General features: G+C 36.2%; 2 protein-coding genes across 4 annotated transcripts in view; one reads left to right on the top strand and one right to left on the bottom strand.

Moving 5' to 3' along the window:
* The window catches only part of LOC135204507 (hemicentin-2-like), a 111,446-nt gene that overhangs the window by 88,433 nt on the left and 1,531 nt on the right, over positions 1 to 21,482 (top strand). The gene's annotated exons all lie outside the window — the stretch shown is intronic.
* Positions 4,082 to 10,293, bottom strand: LOC135204910 (small ribosomal subunit protein mS40-like). The gene is made up of 6 exons (XM_064235166.1): positions 10,184 to 10,293; positions 6,918 to 7,106; positions 6,496 to 6,658; positions 6,205 to 6,302; positions 4,613 to 4,743; positions 4,082 to 4,328 (listed from the first exon to the last, which is right to left on the bottom strand). The coding sequence occupies exons 2-6, from the start codon at positions 6,993 to 6,995 to the stop codon at positions 4,184 to 4,186; spliced, it is 615 nt and encodes a 204-aa protein (XP_064091236.1). The 5' UTR covers positions 6,996 to 7,106; positions 10,184 to 10,293; the 3' UTR covers positions 4,082 to 4,183.

Genomic DNA, 21,482 nt, shown 5'->3' with positions numbered 1-21,482 from the left:
ATACTACGTTGATTTTTTTAAAAATTAATATAGAAATTTCATTTAAATTGATCTTGGGTTATTCGGAATCCCATACATTTATTCAGAACGACTTTAAGGGCAATTTTAACCATATAAGAACACTAGCCAAAGTTTATTATACAAATAATACGATGGATAAAAATGAATAATTAGGACTGGAACTTATTGGAAAATCCATTGGGCGATATATGATGCAATTCTCTCTATTATCAGAACCTGGTCAGATCGAGTCAATAATATCCAGTCTTTGGCCTCATTATCATCGGCGAATTAATGAGTTATTTCTCTTGAATTATTTATATATACAGACTTTAATTAAGCCATATTGTGATTGGTGGGATCTTATGTAGATGTTATACGTGAATCGTAATTAATAAGGAGGACAAATGTGTTCTTTTCTACGTAAATGCAGTTGGATTTCCACTTTTGTTTGTTCTTTTGCTCATGGTTATAAGTAATTATTCATTTATGTGAAGAAATACAACCCTGGTAACGACCGAACGATCGTATAACTACGTAATTATATGTTGTCTACTTACGGATGTCTTACGAAATTTATTCACTCGTGTCTGCGGACTTTTTTTTGTGTGTGCACGTAAGATTTGCTTATCTGAAATTTAGGCTTTGAAATCAAGTACTGTACGTGGAGCATTTTCGGACATTTATCGGTTAGAACAATAAGGGGGGAGTTGGACAGCAAACTCGAAGACAGGGAGAATGAACTGAGGTACAGGAAATGGATGGAGACGCTGTAATTGCTTGCATTCTTCATTAATGCATACACAGTGCATCACGCGAGGGTCACTGCATGATGACATTAAATTCCCTCGCCCCCCCCCCCTCTCTCTCTCTCTCTCTATCTCTCTCTCTCTCTCTCTCTCTCTCTCTCTCTCTCTCTCTCTCTCTCTCTCTCTCTCTCTCAGAAACTAAACAATTCTACAGGCACATTTTATTATTTATAATCTCATTAAATAACAGTTTCTTGACGATTAATTATATATTAATATGTTTATATATATAAGATAATAATTTTCCCTTGTAAAGGTGCCATCATGTGTTAATTGCAGCAGTTTATAGGTAAATTTAAAATGTTTACTATTACACAATTCCCTTGAGCCGAAATTAAGGTTGTTCCAATAGTTTTTTTTTTTTTTTACGTGTTATAGATCAGTCTAACCCATAAAACCATTGTAAATTATTTAATTATTTATATTTTACTTAAAATCCAACCCCCACCATATGCCATCAATTTCGGGGACACTGTCCTTGTGGGAACCATTTCTTGGGTGGGAGAACCACATTTTTTTGGTATTTCTACAGAATAGTTCCGCACGGACTGCAAGGAACGTAACCGCAGATACGTCCACTGGGGATTGGGGCTTCCAATGTATTTTGCCGTGTTTAGTACTGGCCCCTGGGGGTTAATTACAGTCGTCCGATTAAATATTACTTAAAATTTTTGTTCAGGAGGTAAAACTCCATAGAAACACCGCAACTGCTATAGTGTAGGCCGCCGCGGAATAGCACCCTAGATCTACCAATCTCTCATTTGCTATGGAAGTGATTGTCAGGAGCATTTAAAGCATCCATTAAAATGTAGAAAAATCATATTTTCAACTCCAGAATGTGACCATTAAGATCTCTAGTAAACATAAACCGTTAATGATAAACCATCACTTGATTTATAGGTTTGGTTTTAATTTTTAAGGTGAAATGTGCATCCTTTAGAGTGACGGAAAATTTTACAATATAGGTAGACAACAAAGCATACTGCAGGAAACAGTTATTATAGATAAATAATTTAATGTCTTTGTTATTATATTATTAATATTAATAGACTAGCAGGGACCTTTTTGAAAAGCAGATATAGTATAAACCCAAGGTCCCAATTAGGTTGAACTGGCAGTAACCCTGTAGCAAAAATGAAATTGAGGAGTAAATAATAAAATATGAAAGATGAAATGACAAGGAAAAATACGGCAAAACTGAAAATTAATTGAGACTTTCAGCCTGCTCAGCCAAAAATTATTGGCACCAAAGTTTGACTAATCACAGGATTAGTCAAACGTTAAGCAATTTTGTCACAACAGGACTAAAACGAATAGAATTCTGTGGTACTGAACCTTACAGAAAAGGAGATAGGTCTAGAGTTCTTATGTTACCCTTTGGGTAAATGATACGATCATTATATATTATTCTGTAACCACTTGACTATTACTATTGAAAGGACTATTGTTGCTATTACTCTAAGGATTAGTGACTGAAATAGCTTAGACTATGTTACCTGTAGGTTACAGTAGTACTCTTATATGTTAGCTTAACACTGTTTAAGCATATGAAAATACTTGAATTTAAAAATAAGGAAATTTTTTTTGCTATAATACTGTATTAGAGTTGCATTCCTTGGTTTTCCAGTCTCCATATCATAGTTAATGAGAAACCAATTGAAAGGTTTAATACAAAAAAAATAGTAATAAATTTGTTACAGAGATATTTAAAGTGTTCATGGTACTACATGTTCATGCTCCCTGGGCTGGTACTGAACACTGCTTACTATACAGATGGGACTGGTACTATAGGTAAAAATGTACCAAAAGTTTATGGAATCCAAAGAAAAAAATGAGGTTTTCATGTTGTATAATTGTGCAAATTATACCCAGGGCAAAAACTATAATATAGTACAGAACTTTGATAGGAAACTGTCTCATTCATAAGTCTGTGATAGTTTCCTAACCTAAGCAGATGAAATAGTCTTGATTCAATAATTATCATTAAACACACGATATCCAGAGGTACTGCATTGTGTAGGTATATGTAAAATGAATGCATTTATGGACAAGTGTAAGGGGGAGAAACAGATAAAATATTACCAGCAGTGTTGAACACGAGTGCATCATGTAAATACAATGCTACTCGACTCCTATTATAGGGTATTTATCCTACGTAGTGTACCATTTTATATGTACAGTTAGGTACAAACAATATACAGGTGTCCCTTAAGTCAGCCTCTGTACTATATTTTACAAACTGACAAACACAAGTCACCCCATTCTCTTACCAACAATGCTCAGCTGGTATGTCTGTATACACTGGCATATTTTGCTCCCATCTAGACAATTTTTCATGTTTTGCAGCACATATTGGAATTTTATTCGCACTTTTGCAGTTATGTGCAGTCAAGTAAACATATCAGTTTGAAAAGGTGGGGTCATCGGTGTATTGCAGATATGGTTATAATGTATGATCAAGGGATTACTGTTTACTGTAAAATGTTCCATGCAGTTACCTGTTTAACTCCCTTCATCTGTAGTTCTCTGCTACAAGGCTTCATTGTGGCCATAAGTATCAGGTGGAATGATCAATAACGTCTCTTAGCATAATCAGTATGTGTGGTTTCCTTTGAAGCTGCACATAATACAGAAGATTAGCATTGTTGTTGGATGATGTAAAAGTATTGTGAAAAATGCTGGAAAACAGGTTAAAAAAAAATGTCTCATTCAACATTGTAAGGTTGGCTGGCCTCAGAAAAGAGAAAACTACTCCCACAGCTTTTAATTAATAGTTTTATGAAAGCCTGGTTGATGACTGGCCGCTGAAACCAATAGGCTGCTCAGTGCCGTTGGAGGGAATGTTATTGTAAGACCACAGTGTATGACAAATGTCCTGAAAACAGTTAGAAGGGCTTTCCTGTATATTTTTTTTTATCCTGAAAGGCATTCTTATACGAGTCTCAAAACAGAATTGTGACAAGACAACAGAGTAATACCACAAGTTAGGTGTTCACAGGATTTAGAAAGAAAACAGTAACTGGTACATCAAAACGATTTAAGAATAATGGTTGCTAATGGGAGTCAGCTTTCGAGTACGAAATTAAGTCCAGCGTTCAAAGCTTCTTGATGTACACAGCGGCTCTTGTGTGTTTATTTCGCAAAATATATCAGCATGACATCCAGTATTCATTTAGGAATACTATTATCTTACTCCTGATTCTAGACTTGAAAGGCTTCGTCAAAAGTTATGTTGGTTTAAATTACGTAAGAGAGGTATAACAGTACTAAAGTAGGTTGTATACAATTTATTTAAATTCAAACAAATGTCGATGATGAAAAACATTATATACAAATTAACTAGCCTCTCTTCCCCTGTAAAAACAGCACATTTTCTACTGTTTCTTCTGTTGCAAATCATAATATTCAGAATAATCGTATTCTCGGAAGGGCACATCGAATGTCAAAAGGCCAAAATCCCGTGCCTTTTCAACGGCTACCCTGAGCTCTCTCAGTCTTTTCTGGCAGATATTGGTTTTTCTGGAAAAAAGGGAAAAAGGAGTAAATTATAACTACAACTCCAAGGAAGTGATTCTAGCTCTGTGTTAATTTATAAAATCTTCATTTATCTTCCAACTGAGAGAAAGAAGGAAGCAGGAGAGAGAGTCTAAATAATCAATACTATTATTATGTACTCAGAAGATAATCCCTTTCGAGGTTCATGAAACTGAGGAATGAGAACATTAAAGAGGTGACAACAGGTATATTAAACTTATCTACTGTATGCAAAGACAGGTGACAGCTCAAACAACACAGGCACTTACGAGTCAGGAAGAATAGCTCCTGTGTATGGTGAGATGAACTGCTTCAGAAGTTCCACATTTTGATAATGCACCACAAGGTACTCGTCACGGCAGATTGGGCACGGGCTCCCGGTGGATATCTGATTTTTGCGCTGAAATGGGAGGAAATTCTACAGTAATACGGTGAAGTTAAGTCACTGATAATGATGAAAGATAAGGTTGTAAACAAATTTTTAAAAACGGGAAGTCACCAAAAGTACAGATGAAAATAAAAAGTTTCATTACCATTGGTCAACACGATTGGAAAGGTTGGTCAATTGTATAACTCACATTCAGAATGAGAAAGAGAGCATTAGCGATGGAACGGATTCGATGGAACATAAAATTTAGGCCAGAGGCCCAGTACTGTGACCTATGATGTCATTCAGCTGAAAGGGAAACAGAGTAAAAGGTTTGAAAGGTGTAACAGGAGGAAAACCTCAAAGCAGTTGCACTAGGAAACAATTGAAAATTAAGATGGGAAACAGAGAATAAGACTAGAGGTACAGTAAAAAGAATGAAAGGGTTTGCAGCTAAGGGCCGAAGGGACTCTGCTATGACCCATAAGTAATGCCTACAGTGCACCACTTGTGGTGCAATGGCAGCACTAGGCCCCAACGGGATACCAGTGGCAATAAGCCAAAATAAGCAACAAAATTGATAAACTACAGCAATGGCGCAGACCACTTTATTATGTTATTCTCTTCTCGGCTTCAAATCTAGCTGGGGTCACTGTTTTCAGTCAGGCTTGACTCTTTGGGGCCTTCTTTGACATTACAATTTTTGCTGATCCCCCTTTCATTTCTTTTTCTCATTCCCTTTCTTCCATCTTGCTTTCCACCCAATCCTCACGACTGAGTCACAGTACAATTGCAAGGTTTTGCTACTGTAACACCATTCAAACTTTTTTTTACTGTCAACATCTGTTTAAGGGTGGAATGACATCATGGGTCCCAGCGCTTGGCCTTTGGCCCAAATTCTATATTCTGTTCTAATCTATTTTCCTCAGTGGTGCCACTGCTATCTCAAACAGCTCAGCAGGTCTTGGAACCACTTTGTCTACATCGCCCTGCAGCCTAATGGGAGCTCTCTCGTCTCAGAATACGGGAATACTACTAAGGAATAAACAGATCCACCTATTAGATGATAGAAAACTCTTGAGTTTGGGGAACCATAAGAAGGAAGAAAGCTCCAAAGCTCAAGAAATACAGGGAAAGTCTACTGTCCAGTGTAAATATGGCTCATGTGGTCAATGTTATAGAAGCACTAAATTCCTTTAGATTTTCCTTATCATAATGCAACTGTCTTCATCACAAGGTTCTCGTACATGGAGGCTCCACTGGGCATTATTGCCCAGGGTGTACTATAAGCAACTTGGTCCTTCAGGGGGACTGAATGGTGGTATCATCAATTTTCCAAATCAACATTCACTACGCTGAAGCCTCTGGCATGCATGCTAGCCGAGATCTATAAAGATCAGTATTTATCATGGGCTATCCAGTGTAGTACACCCCTCTTATTACAGCTGAAGATAAAACCTAAATATAGTGGAAATAAGAGTAAAGCCAACTTACAATGCAAGTTTTTCTCGTTTTCTTCGGAGCAAACTGACCCTTGAAATTCCTTCGGTATTTCTTCCATACTGGGTCATCACCGTAAGTAGTTTTGTAAGCTGTGGGATTTAAAAAATAAATGATCAGTCGGTGATTTTTTTTTTTGAGGTAAATATCTGCATTCTTATGGAGAAAAACAGTGATAATAATACATAAATGAAAATAATGACAGGAAGAACAAAAGGGATTTTTAAAAACCTAATCAACCTACAAAATGTAAGACTAAAGAAATCATTTGAGGCCAGAACTAACCACTGCTCTGTAAATACCGGATGCTCATTTCAACCGGTATAATTTGACTCCTGTCTTTTTTGGGGTTGACCTCTTGCTTGGCAGGCTCTTCTGCTTCTTCTGCATCCTGCCTCAACTTGGTACTTGTGTAAAAACTGCAGTGCGGGAGCAAGCGTCCTTGAACCTGTAAGAAGGAGACCTGGTCTACAACCTTACGAGTCTGTACATACAATATATAAATTCTTTCAACTCTGTGAATATATATGTACTGCAATGAATTCAATTTCCTAATAAACATTTAAAGAGAAATACACTATCTTGCAACTGCTCCATATTATGACAAGAGCCCTCCTATTTTATTACTTAAGGCTGCTCTTGATATATAAACTATGTACTCTTATGATTACGATAAGACTGGCTAAACTTTAAAAGTGACAACTTACTGTTGGAGCACTTGTAGTTTTCATAACGTGACCGAGACCGAGAATCCTCGAGCAACCGATTAACAACGAGCGATTCATCTCACACTGGTGGGTCTACACAGCTTTCCAGATTACCAAATACGCACCAGTGCAACAGCAGCTGTTTTTTCCAATGCTGTACTGATAGCTTTTGATTTCTGTCGAAGTGTCCTAAAGGGAAAAATGAAAGTTCATGTATCAGATACAGACACTACTCTACTTATTCTGATATATGAACAAACGGGATCATCAATTGAAATTGTGTCCAGAGCAATCCCCTCTGCCACCTACATGTTCAAATTTTGTGTCAATCATATTAATAAATTACTCTATAAAATACGGTACTTTAAGTACTGTGCATTGTGTTTTAGGATGAAAAAAAAACGTGCAGTACTGTATTGACTTAACATCGTACTGTACTTGAATAGGCGTGAAGAGCACACTAACCAACTTACAAATGGCCATCCAGCATATAATTAGTTTGTAGGTAGGGTGGTATCGGTGCTTCCCTGGTGTTCACACCAGTAGAGTAAGTAAGGAGAAAAATGATGAAATAAAATTTGCAAAAACAAACAGAATGTGCCAAAACTGAATGTAGATTTATGCAGTTGACCCCACTATTTGCAGACTCGGAATTCGCAGACCTGCCTACTTGCGGATATTTCTATGGGCCCTATAAACGCATTATTTGCAGAAAATTCACCCATTCACAGTATTTTTTCATGAGAAATATTCACAAATAACTGTATTTTCATATTTTTATGACTAAATGCAATTTTTGTGATAAAATTATTGAAATACTCAGACGTAAGCATTTTTGAAGGGGTGTTAAGTATTCGTGGGTTTTAGCTGTTCACAGGTGGGTATGGTCTCCATCCCTTGCAAATATGGGGGGGTGGGGGTCTACTGTATCTCTTTATTGCCTATGCATAGCTCTGTATATCTTTCACTTTTCAAACCATTCCTTCTGCTTTCTTTCTGGAAAACCAATTCAACTGTTATTCAAGAACAAATACTACCTCACGCCAGCTTGCTTGGATGGATGCATTGTAAATTCTCTACACTTCCCTCTGGTACCTTGTGCACTCTGCTTCAATTTCAGCTTGAAAAACAAACTAAGCGTATGAGTTTGTTATTGAAATGGATGTACTTATAGTCCTTTAGTAAATTATCTTTTGCCAATTTTATACAGAAACCAAAGCCCAATAAAACAGTTAGCTTATTATGTGACCATCCTTCTACTTTTAATACATTGGAACCCTTATAAAAATGCTGAAAACAGCCTATTTTGGTAAGTAAAACTCAAGAACAACCCACTAAAATTTTATATACCTGGTTTTTTTAATAGTTTTATCACAAAAAGTGAATTTTATGATGAAATTGATAAAAAAAAGGAATTTCTGGATATTTCTCATAGAAAAATACCACGAACAATAGGTAGAATAATGAGTAGATATGGTCCAGAGAGAAATCCGCGAATCTGGGGAACGCAAATACAGGGGGCCCACTGTATTTACGTATTTTCTTTATGGTATATTTTGTCAAGTCATTTGAACCGCTCGGTGATAATGATGACAGATGATTCGTTCATTTTAAAATAGGCTACTAAATATAAATCGGCCATGTTTCCCATCGATCTTAAATCATCATTGTACAGACAGTCTCCAGTTATCAGGGGGGGGGTTCCATTCTTTGCAGGGGGCCGATAAGCAAAAACTGCCATTAACCGAAACTCAGTATAGGCAGGATGAAAGTGCACTTTTGTGACAGTGTATTTGGAAAATATAAACTATTATCACATTCTGTAAACTTCATTATTGGTTTCTCATCATAGCCCACAAGGCTAGGCTAGAACCATAGGCGGTAATTGGCAAAGGAGAAGGCTGCATGAAGATAGCATATGTTAATATAATTTCTTGACGGAGAATATAGAAAATTATGTATACAATGCAGCGCAGGTGAGGAAATTTGAGGAATTTACTGAACTAATGATAAATGCACCATCTATTGTTTATATTTGTGCTTTTATCCTCGAGGGACTGGTACTAAACAAGGAGCAAAGTGAAGCTTCAGGCATATTTAGTACCATGCCGTCAGAGATTACAGTAAAAACATAAACAAAAGACGGTAAATTTATCAAGTTATCTCTTTAATTTCTCAAGTTGTTTCACCTGCGCTACTTGATACAAACCCTTCTCTATATTCTTCAGTCAAAACATTGTATTAATAAAACAATATCTTTGTATGGCCACCTCCGTTACATACACCCCTGACTGTATTTATGGTTTTCCATCAAGGCCATTTGTATCGCTTTGTATACCAATGACTCATTTATTTCAAAATAGCCTACCAGATATTAAATCGGCCATGTTTCCCATTTATTTAAATCATCATTGTATAGGTAGGATAGAAGTCTTAAATGATTTAACAGTTTATTTAAAGAACACAAGCGTATGCAGAGTAAGGAGACAAGGGCAACCTTTCCTAGAATGGAGCTTCCTGACTTAGCCAGATCATACCTTCCTAACCTAACTTAGGAATGGAATGGAATGGAATATAGAATTTTGGACGAAATCAAGCACTTGGACCTATGAAGTCATTCAATGCTGAAAAGGTCATTGAGAATAAAGAGGTTTGAAAGGTGTAACAGGAGGGGAACCTCACAATTGCCCTATGAAAACGGCAAGATGGAAGAGACGGGTCGCAGGTAGGGACCGAAGGGATCCTGCAAAGAACCTCGAGTAATACCTACAGTGCACCACATGAGGTGCACTGCCAGCACCACCCCATTCTGGAGAACCTAACTTGGGTCACGGTGCCCTGGCTGAATATCCATGTCTCCCTACCCCAAAGAATAGTAAATGGGTAACACATTTTCTAAAGACCATTATCGAAATCTCAACCTAACCCCTTGGAATACCTAGGTATATATTACCTAGTATTGCTCCCCCACCCCCAGGAAATCCTATTAGCAATGCCCCTCACCCCATGGCCCAACCCCCCCCCCCCCAGGACATCTCCCCCGCCCCAAACGCCCTTCCCAAGTACGAAATAGACGTAGAAATAGGCTGCCTTGAAGGCCTAAGTAGTTTAGAACGTAAGGTTGCGTGTATAGGATACTACCTAGGTAGTACCTACCTACTATAGGGTATTCCTATTTAAGCCTAAAAATCGCCTATATAAACCTAAAATTTATAGGATACGAAGACTATATTAAACGGGAATAAGTTAATGGATTGATATATTACCCGTAACGCTGTCTGGGCGAATCACGACGCCAGAAAACGTCGAGAAATTCGATCAATTACTAGAAGAAGTAGTAGTTGGCAGAATGTGCTTTTGGAACGGCTCCTCTTCTTTTCCTTGTCTTATTGTTTTAATTCCTCCTTTGTTTGTGATTGTTTGAGTTTCTTCTCTCTGTAATACCTTATTTCTTTTAGAAATTATTTCCTATTTTCCTCCATCAGTAGGGATACCAATAAAGTCTTATTAGCTACCAATTAGGGATACCTGTTACCGCCATATTTCCGTCATTTAAGAGAATATAATATTGTTGCTAAAATCATTCTTCTTCTCTGGTTATCGTATATCAATTGTATATTAAAGTTTCGAAAGTTAAAAAGGTCGTATCATAAATCTTAACTGAAAAAGAACGTCCATTATATTACTCTTTAGTATTTAATCATTTAATCCATTTAGTACCTGGTTATACTTCAAATATACCTTCAATTACTATCCTATTACTGTGTTAATATTTGTGATTATATAGTTAATATAATTTCAAAGTCATCTTCAACATTTTACCATTATGGATACCACCAGAAGGCTTTTATTAACAATTTAGGTATTGATCAGCATTGTATTGTCAATGCCATCATACCAGATTTCTCCTCTTATGTTTTCTCTATATTTTCTTGCAGATTTTTCTTCTCCTTCCAGTTATTTATTTCCGCCATGTTTTTCTGTCCCAGTTGTCTATTATTTCTTTTAACTTTTGTCTTTAACCGCTTCAATTTTACTTAAGTTTATGTTTGATTCTTTCATATATACTTTTACTTCCCTTATCCAAGTTTTCTTGTGTTCATACTGATTCATTGTTATCTCATACAGGAGCCTATTTCCACCATTCTCAAGTGGGTGCTTCAGGTAGGATAGTTTATTCTTCATATCTCTTGAGTGGAAGGAAGGAAGGAAGGAAGGAAGGAAGGAAGGAAGGAAGGAAGGAAGGTAGGAAGGAAGGAAGGAAGGAAGGGAGGAAGGAAGTTAAGAGGGTCCCCTATTTCAGACCTTAACCCACAACTTGCTGTGTTACTTAGGCGCTTTCAAAATTGCTCTATATATACTCGATCGCTTAATTTTTTTTTCCCTCGGAGTTTCATGACTTAAATGGCACACATGAAGGATGGCATCGCTAATCCTTTCCAATACAATTTTCCCTTTTTCAGCCTATTAAAACTTTGATTGATGACTGCATTTAGCCATATTTTTGCCGTCATCTTTGCCTCAATTTGGGGCCATTTTTATGCTCGGTTCTCTGAAGCTTTTGCCCTTCATGTTGTTGATTGTCACGCCTATTTTTATTCCTTCTATGTCTTCCATAATTCCCGCATCACATCGTCGATACTTCTATACCAGTCGTTATATACGAATGTATTCCATAAGTGTTTTTACTGCTTTTGTTATGTCTTCAATGGCGTGTCCAAGGATTAATCCATCGTCTGCATATAATAATAACAATAGCCCCACTATCCTCATAACTTCATTTCTAAAACATTTTGTTGTTGTACTTTCTAATCTTCCTATAACCAGGTATACGTTATTAGCAGAAGGAATAAGGTTGAGCCATTGCAACTTTATCTTATTCCATCATAGTTACTTTTAACTCTTTTTGTTGTACATTGTTAAGGTATTTAGACTTGTTACGTCATTTGTTTATATATCTTTGCAACTGCATTCAATTATTACCTCTGCATGCAGCCTATATTTCATCATGACCTCTGCGAGTTTTTCTTTCTATTAACTGAGTCAAATGCTTTTTGGAAGTCTATTGATGACAGTAAATAATGGGTCATTTATTCTGTATACGTTTCTTGTATGTGTTATTCTAAGGTATATGAATTATAAATTAATCAATTCTGCTTTGTGCAGTAAAGTCTGATTGCAGTTCAACATTTGTTTTGGTTATATTTCTAATATGCTTTTTTCTATTCTGGGTTTCAGTATTCCCATGAAAAGTTTATATGATGCATTTATTAGTGCGATTGGCCTGAGATCTCTGACGCGGGGGGGGGGGGGGGGGGGGGGGGGGGGGGGGGGGGGGGGGGGGGGGGGGGGGGGGGGGGGGGGGGGGGGGGGGGGGGGGGGGGGGGGGGGGGGGGGGGGGGGGGGGGGGGGGGGGAGGGGGGGGGGGGGGGGGGGGGTGTGCTACTTGGAGGGTGTTAAGTGTTGTTTTTTGACTTAAAAAACAGCTCCTCTGTGTGTTTTTCTGCTGCCTTTCAGTTTGCTGTTGATAAACACTCTGGCAGTTCTCTTCGCATTTCTCTCCTTTGTTTAGAGGTCGTTTACTGCATCCATGTGTTCTCTTAAAAGATATGTGGTACAGACGACCAACGAAGAATTGGCGTAGTTTCTTAATTCATTGTTCGTTTATGGAAAATATTTGGCCATAAGCGAGGTGGGGCCAAGTTATTCTTACTTACAACAATACGTAAAATATCCTTTCAAAGGTGCAATACCTGAAATAAATCACATTAGAATTGAGTAGACTTATTCAACGTATTAAAGATAATCATTTTGCAAAGTAAGGAAAATATATACCGATGGGTCCACGATTTCTAATTTTATTCTCAAGTCTAGCTTCGTGACAGCATACCAAAGATTTTGAAGTTGGCTTTGCTGCCACTCGAGGTATCGTACTGCACTGGGGTGTTGTCATTTCGTCTCCTACAGCTGATAAATAATACATCAAGGCGTTAACATTGTTTGATAACGATGTTTAATTAAACTAATTTTGTCCTTTTGATCAATAAAATACAATTTGGCATGGACACATTTTCCCACATGATTAGGACCTACAAGTCTATTTTTCAGCAGTATACTATCGCGGATACATAATATTGAATGAATATTGAAATCGCAACAATATAATATACCAATAGATATTAATATAATATAGATATATAGTTATAATAATTAATATCTTATTAGTATAGTTATATAGATACAATATATATATAGATATATATATAGCAATAGATATATATATATATATTTAATCTGCTTATTTGATTATTCCCGTTATTCTCGTTTTTATTAGCCATGTTCCGCCTTCCTTCTTATCCTTTTCCATAATTGCTTAAACCATAAGTTAACTCAGACCTAAGATATTCAAAGTTCAAAAAAGCAATCATAAAAAAATCAAACGAATATAATTCCGTCTTATTTTTTATCGAATTCCTTGCATATATCATCCGTTTCATTGGACACCTTGGAAAGCTGTGGGAGTCAAAACTGATGAATGTATTAAGAAAGGCTTACTTTCATTAAAGCTTTCTTAGGTTTGATCCTTCTGTAGCTATTCATTTCTTCTAAAATAGTAAATTAATCAAATTAGTTTCACATATATACCTACTTATAGAACCTACCACCAGAAGCATATTATTATAAGTAGCTGAAAAGGATAAGATATATGAAAGGTGGGACGTTCGCGTTTAAGCTATTTCATATGTGTGTTTTTTTTTTTTTTTTTTTTTTGTTTTTTTTTTTTTTTTCAAGATTAATGGAAGGGTTGCTCTTTGACGGCTACAGGGTGTAACACGAGTGTATTGCACAATATTTTGTGGAATGAAAGATAAAGTTTCTTTGTACAGAAAATATTTTATAAACGCATTTTAAGGCGTCCGTTGTCGGCGCGGGGAATTTTAAAATAACCCTTATCATTAGTGATGCTTTCGCGCGATGGAGTTCGTAGCAAGAAGTCGGATCGGGTCGCCTGAGATGTAGAAGAGTGATGGAAGGATTAGGCCGATGTTAATAAAGTATCTCCCAATAAAATGTATTCTTTAGGTTTTGAAGAAAAAAATGCATGCATCGTTGAAACTGTTTCCCTCCCTATCCATGGTATTCACTGGCCACCGATAAAAAACAAAACAAAAAGAGTAAGCCTAACTGAATCTCTCATCCATCAAAGATAAGTTTGCTTATTCATTAGACTTATTCATTAGACAACTATCAAAGATTTCAAGTGTAGATTTAAAAATCTCTTCCTCTCCATCTAAAGTATTCATCAGACACCAGTCATAAGCATATAGCTAGTCATGATTCCTGGTTCAGCAATGTCGTGACGAGGCACTAGATTTCAAAGTTCAGAAATGAATGTTGCTCAGCAACATTTACACGACTGTATTGTCTTGCTCTCTTGTGGTGCTCCGAGGTGTTCCACCTCTTGGAACCTATTCTAAATTTTGCCGTTCTTTAAACAATTTGATTCATCTATGTATGATTCTCTCCGGTTTATTAAGCTTTCTTGATATCTCTCCAACAGGAACTTGCACCGAATGCAGTGCAATAATTCTCTCGCTCATCGAGGGGTGTCTCTTAGACCGATAAATGACACATTGATATTAGATTCCCGTGCACATAACATCAAAAGCAATAGAGTGAGGTCGCCTGGTTAACACTGTTACGATATCGTCTTTTTCTTTCTTTCTTTTTTTTTTAATTTGATATCGTTTTGTGAGATTCCAATGTTTCCTGTAAAATTTAACAAATGGAATTGTTCAACTACCTTCAACTTAATATTGAAATGATAAGTTTAAATGGGGGGGGGGGGGGGGGGGGGGGGGGGGGACATTATGTTTATGCTATACTACTAGTGATAGGTGTCTCCTATCTATTTGGCAATGCATATCTATGAATGTGATATGACGTTTTTTATCACTTCGTTTCGTTCACGTCAATTTTGCTATATGGAAAATAGTTTTACACAATAACATCACATAATGTTTTAAAGATATCAATGACTGTTTTTAACGTCATTACACATGATTTCTTCCATCTTTGAAACGAAAAATAGATAAATAAGCATGAATCGTGCGTCAGGGAGGTGAACGAAAAATTATGAAACTCTGCCACGAGTTTTTTGGCCGACAGTACATCATATGCTGTCCTAATCTTTTCGTCGTATGTTCCATATAAATTTCGATACAGTTCTCTCCTCCTTTCACTCCACGTTCTCCTGCGTCTGTTTTTTATCATTCGTTATCTCATTTCTAACATTTTCTTCACATTCTTCATTATGTTTTCTTTATTATTATCATCTGTACTTTCTGTTTGTTATTTATGATATGCTTCTTCATAGAAGTATCTCTCTCCTTTTATCCTCTTTTATCTTTTTATTGATTTATTGCTCTTCATTCACTGAATTCGCTCCCTAATTTCCATTCCCTAGTTTCATAATCTCTAATTCTGTTCCATAATTCCTTTCGACGCTATTAGCCTCGTCTTGTAGAATGTGGTTTCTATAGATTTTTGTTCTTATATTTATTGTTTATTTATCTTATTTCCCTCATTCCTTACTTTCACCCCATGATTCCACTCCCTAATTCTATTTCGTTCCTTATTTTCAGTCCCTAATTTCGTTCCATATTTTTAGTACATAAATTCATCCTCAAATTTTGTTCCCTAATTTCGTCCCCTGATTTCTCTCCCTAATTTTCTTACTCAATTTCATTCCCTGATTTCACTCCATAATATTGTTCCCTATTTCACTCCATAATTTTATTACCTAATTTCACTCCCTTTTCACTCCATAATTTCATTCCCTATTTTCACTCCATGATATTGTTCCCTAATTTCACTCCCTGATCTCATTTCCTGTTTTAACTCCCTAATTTCGTTCCCTATTTTCACTCCAAAACATTGTTCCCTAATTTCACTCCATAATTTTATTGACTAATTTCACTCCATAATTTTATTACCTAATTTCACTCCATAATTTCGTTCCCTAATTTCGTTTTGTTATTTCGTTCCTTAATTTCATTCCCTAATTCCACTCCCTAATTTCACAACTCCCTAATTCCTTTGAGCCCTATTAGCCTCTTCATGGAGAAGGTGGATCCTTTGCTGCCTAATTGGTTTGGGGAGTCACGTTGGCCACGCCCCTTTCCATCCGGACCCAACCCCTACCCTCCCTCCCCACCCACCCCCCTACCCCCCCCAAACGGAAAATCGGATTAATAATTTAATTACAATTACTTTTCGTTTTTATATGAAGTTTTTTATTATTGCTGAAATCAAGATTTATTTTTTTTATTCACAATAAATATTTTGAAGTCTATCTCTCTCTCTCTCTCTCTCTCTCTCTCTCTCTCTCTCTCTCTCTCAATAAATAAATAAATAAATAAATAAATAAATAAATTGAATAAAAAACAATAGACAATATATAGATAAATAAATATATAAAATGATATTATGATTAATAAACATTTTTCGTTTTTATATCAGTTTTTTTTTATTGTTTCTGAAAATCAAGATTTATTTTTTATTCATAATAGATATTTTTTGAAGTCTCTTCTCTCTCTCAATAAATGAATAAATAAATAGATAAATAAATAAATAAACAAATATATAAATAAATAATTGAATAAACAAATAGACAAATATATAGATAAATAAATAATTTAATATTAATATATTATGATTTAATACAATATGCATAACATATATATATATATATATATATATATATATATATATATATATATATATATATATATATATATATATATATATATATATATATATATATATATAATTTATATATATATATATATATATATATATATATATATATATATATATATATATATATATATATATGACTGTTAAAAATGTTCTGTTACAACAGAATTCCATCTAATAAAAGGAGCCTACAAAACCACCAAAATATAGAGAGAAAGTAAGTTATTTATTTCAAGAGACTGCTTGTCTCCCTCTTCATGTAGAATGAATAAAAGAACAAAGTTTTTACAGAAAAGGTGTATTTTTATACCAAAGAGTCCATCCACAGGCAAGCCAATTTAGGTCACCCCCGCTGATAATCTTCTATAATTCTTAAGTGCTTGGTTGAATGAAACCTTGTCGATCGTATCTGAAATCCATGCTCCTTTTGAGATGTTCATTACCCGCCTCTCTTTTATTAAGGCCGATTCCATCATTTGACTCTTGTACCGGCAGTTGCTGCTATAATTACACGTGACAAATTCCAGTTTATTCTATGATTATGTTTCATTTATATGGTTGAAAATAGCTGAGTTCTGTTGTCCATACCTAAAACTGACCGTTTGCGTTGTTATTAATCTCTGGGGAAGTGGTTTACCTGTAAATCCGATGTAAGATTGGTCACAGTGCTGGCATGGGATTTGGTAAACCCCAGTGTCCTTGGGAAATGTCTTTTGTTGGACGTTAATCAGGGATTTGGCTAAGGTGTTTGGGTAAGTAAATGCAAAAGGGTTAGATTTTCCGAGGGTCTGAGTCACCTTCTTAATCGTGTCCAGGTGTGGAATTTTTATTTTATTGTTGGGTGTATCTCTGGTCTTGTCTTTTAGGGGTCGGTAGAAAATTACGTTTTTGCTTTGTGAATTGCTTTCTCAATTATATGGTCAGGATACTTTAAAGACGAAAGTTGCTTGCGAATTAGTTCAAATTCTTTTTCCAGGAAATCTGGGGAACAAATTCGTAAGGCTCTTAAGAACAGGTTGTTGGCTACACCTAACTTTATAGCAATGTTGTGATAGCTAAAGTAGTGAATATATGAAAGTGAGAACGTTGGTTTTCTGTTTATGGTAAATTTGTATTCTGTCATGTCTCTTATTATTAAAACATCAAGAAAAGCAATTTTGTTGTCTGTTTCCCATTTAACTTTAAATTTGATGCTGGGCACTAATACGTTTAATTTTGAGAGGAATTCAATAAAATTGCCCCACCTATTATCCCAAAATGTTAGAATATCATCCACATATCTCATCCACAGCATGTTTTTGGGTTTTATTGCCTTTATTACTGCAGTTTCAAAGTATTCCATGTACAGATTGGCTAAAACAGGACTTAAAGGACTACCCATACTACACCCGAATTTTTGCTTGTAGAATGATTCCCCGAATGAAAATACGTTATTAGATGCACATGATTATTATTTTGTCAAGCGCCAATGGGAAATGATCTGAATAGGGGGATAATTTTTCCCTTAAAAACTGAAGAACGTCCTGTACCGGTACTTTTGTGAATAGGGAGTCTACGTCAAGGCTTAAAAGTTTTATGTTGTGAAGTGGTATATGTGCTTCTCTGAATTTGTGACAAAATCTTCCGAATGTTTAATGTGACTGGGAGAAAAAGCGCCTAAAAAAGGGGAAAGGAGGCCAGCTAACCATTTAGAAATTTTGTAATTGAAAGCTCCGGCACATGAAACGATGTGTCTGAATGGAAGATTGTCTTTGTGAGTTTTGGGAAGGCCATAAAAGTAGGGTAATTTAGCATTAATTACTTTAAATTTCTCTAATAGTTCAATACTCTTTTTGTCTTGGCCAATAAATCTTACTTTCCGAAAAAATTCTGTGGGAAACGTTTTGGAGGGGATTTTTCGTCAGTTTGTTCGTATATATATATATATATATATATAGATATATATATATATATATAGATATATATATATATATATATATATATATATATATATCTATATATATATATATATATATATATATATATATATATATAGATATATATATAATATTATATATACACCATATATTATTTTTCACCTCAGTAAATACATTTAAATATATTTATGAATATATTCCAAAGCCCTAACCAGCCACTTTTACTGTCTGCTCTTTTTCTCGCTCCTGTGTTCCCATATTCCTGACAGATTGAGAGAGAGAGAGAGAGAGAGAGAGAGAGAGAGAGAAAGAGAGAGAGAGATCCCACATGCAATAGAGCTTTATAAGCAACCCCCCCCCCCGCCCCCCCCCCCCCCCCCCCCCCCCCCCCGTCACCCTCATCCCCGATTGCCATCAAGTGTCGAGATGCCAATTAGTGGCTTCCATTCCGTCTCTATTTGGCGCATTCCCGTCCGGCAGCTTTCGAATTCCCGAATTCCAGGATTCCCGTCATTCAGACAGACAGACAGGCAGGATGGGAAATATTGTCGTTGGCGGAATTAAAGGCTTCTGATGGTTCCTGTCGTTGGAATTCGGGAATGGGGATGGATGGGAGATGTATTTTTAAAAATTCGACGATTATGGTTGATCATATTCCGTGTTCCTGAGAGAGAGAGAGAGAGAGAGAGAGAGAGAGAGAGAGAGAGAGAGAGAAATAAGTGTTGGAGGGAACTAGGGAGTTATACTAGGGAATGAAATCAGACAGTGAAATTAGGGAACTTAATTATGGAGTGAAATCGGTGAAAAAAATTAGGGAGTCAAATTTGAGAACTTAATTATGGAGTGACATCAGGGAGTGAAATGAGTGAACAAAATTAGGGAGTGAAAGTAGGGAAGGAGAAATTTGGAAGTAAAATTACGGAATGAAATTAGGGAGTGAACTTGGGGGACGAAATTAGGAAGTGAATTAATTAAGGAACAAAATTAGCGAGCGAAATTGTGGAGTGAAATTAGGGAGTGAAAATAGGGAACGAAATTAGGGAGTGAAATTAGTATACTAACTTAGTGAAAAAAATCAAGGGACTAAATCAGGGGGCCGTTAATCAAGAAGAGAGAGAGAGAGAGAGAGAGAGAGAGAGAGAGAGAGAGAGAGAGAGAGAGAGAGAGAGAGAGAGAGAGAGAGAGTCAATCCAGCCCATTGAGTGTCAAAAGTGCCAGAATCAATATTGGTTCCATATTTAATGGACGAAGACCTGTGAACACGCGACACAACACTTGACACTATACGGTTCCTCCTTCCGGTGTTTTGGGCAGGAACCAGTGGAACCATGGGAACCAGGCGAACGGGAAGACCAGGGGAGGAACCAGTATATAGCAGTTCCAGTCTCCTTCAGGGAAACAAAGTCTCTTGGGAAATGGAACGGTAAAAATAAAAAAAAAAGTTAAAAAAAAATTTTAAAATGCAGGCAAATCTTCGCCACTAACGATACGGGCAGTTTCCAAAGAGAGAGAGAGAGAGAGAGAGAGAGAGAGAGAGAGAGAGAGAGAGAGAGAGAGAGAGAGAGAGAGAGAGAGAGAGAGAGAAATATCTTCTATTTCGTAATATTTTGCTGAATTGTTTTAAGTTTCCCTAAATTTAAGGGTCCTTTCCTATCCCTATTTTCATTTCCCTTTTAGATTTAAGGGTCATTAGGGGTTAGTACGTGGAAAGAAAAAAAAAAAAGAATATTCGTTGAAATATATCTTTATTGACACATTTACAAAAAACAAACTATTGGGAAACGACTAGATAAAAACATCTGGAGAAATGCAGACGTGAACGAAGCGGCCATTTTTTTTTTTTTTTTTTTTTTTTTTTTTTTTTTTTTTGGGGGGGGGGGGTCACGATTTGGTCATCGAAGAGTCTCTGAAAGGGAAGAAATTAGATTAGGTCAGGTTAAGGTTAAGTTAGGTTATGGTTATGTTAGGTTAAGGATAAAGTTCAGTTAGGCTAAGGTTTCGTTAGGTTAAAATTCACTTAGGTTAAGGTTCAGTTAGGTTAAGGTTACGTTAGTTTAGATTAAGGTTAGGTTAAGTTTAAATTAGGTTAAGGTTTAGTTAGATTAAGGTTAGGATGGATTAGGTTATACCAAATATCTAGAAAATCAAAAATATATTTTAAAAAATTGTCAGTATGTAGAAGTAAGTTATTTAGGATTGTGTTCAAATTTTAACGCCATTTCATGACATCATATATAAAGATGTTATGATTGTAATTTTTTAAAAATTAGTGTAAAGTTAAGAAAATATATGAATTTATTGTAAAAAAAAATGCAGTATAACATTCTAGAGCGCTGAAATAGAATGAAATTGAATGACAATGTCGTATAAACGAAAAATCTACATGAATAAGAAACGCTCAGCCTCTCACCACATAACGGCAGCGCGTATTGGGCGCCTCCCTTCAGGATATACCGAGGGATTAAGGTCACCACCAGCCACAGGGACACCGTCAGGAGGGCTGCAGGAGGTTCCTGACCTCTGCGGCAGGAGTTTTGGTGCTGCATGGCGGCCAGTTCCTCTCCTGGAAGGACAGACAGCAGGAGAGTTTAAAACCTCAGGGGGATTTTGCTTTGGGGTTAAGCAAACTTATTTAGGATGTTGTGTGGCCTCAGAGGAATATGTGCTGATTGATATTCTTCAGGGCTTTTTCCCCTTAGGAGGACGCAGGCTTATATAAGTCTTCTGGCTGCCCACTAGTTTGTTTCTTTGATGAGATTGCTAGACCTATACCTTGTTCTCCCATGTCTTGAAAAACAAAGGATCTGAGTAAGGATGAGAAACAATACCTTTTTTCCCCTTAGACTAAAAGGAGCTGCCCACCTCCCAAAGTAAATATTAGAGTAAATAA

Source organism: Macrobrachium nipponense, chromosome 47, assembly GCF_015104395.2.
Source record: "Macrobrachium nipponense isolate FS-2020 chromosome 47, ASM1510439v2, whole genome shotgun sequence".
Classification (NCBI taxonomy): domain Eukaryota; kingdom Metazoa; phylum Arthropoda; class Malacostraca; order Decapoda; family Palaemonidae; genus Macrobrachium; species Macrobrachium nipponense.
This window is presented reverse-complemented; position numbering and strand designations above follow the sequence as displayed.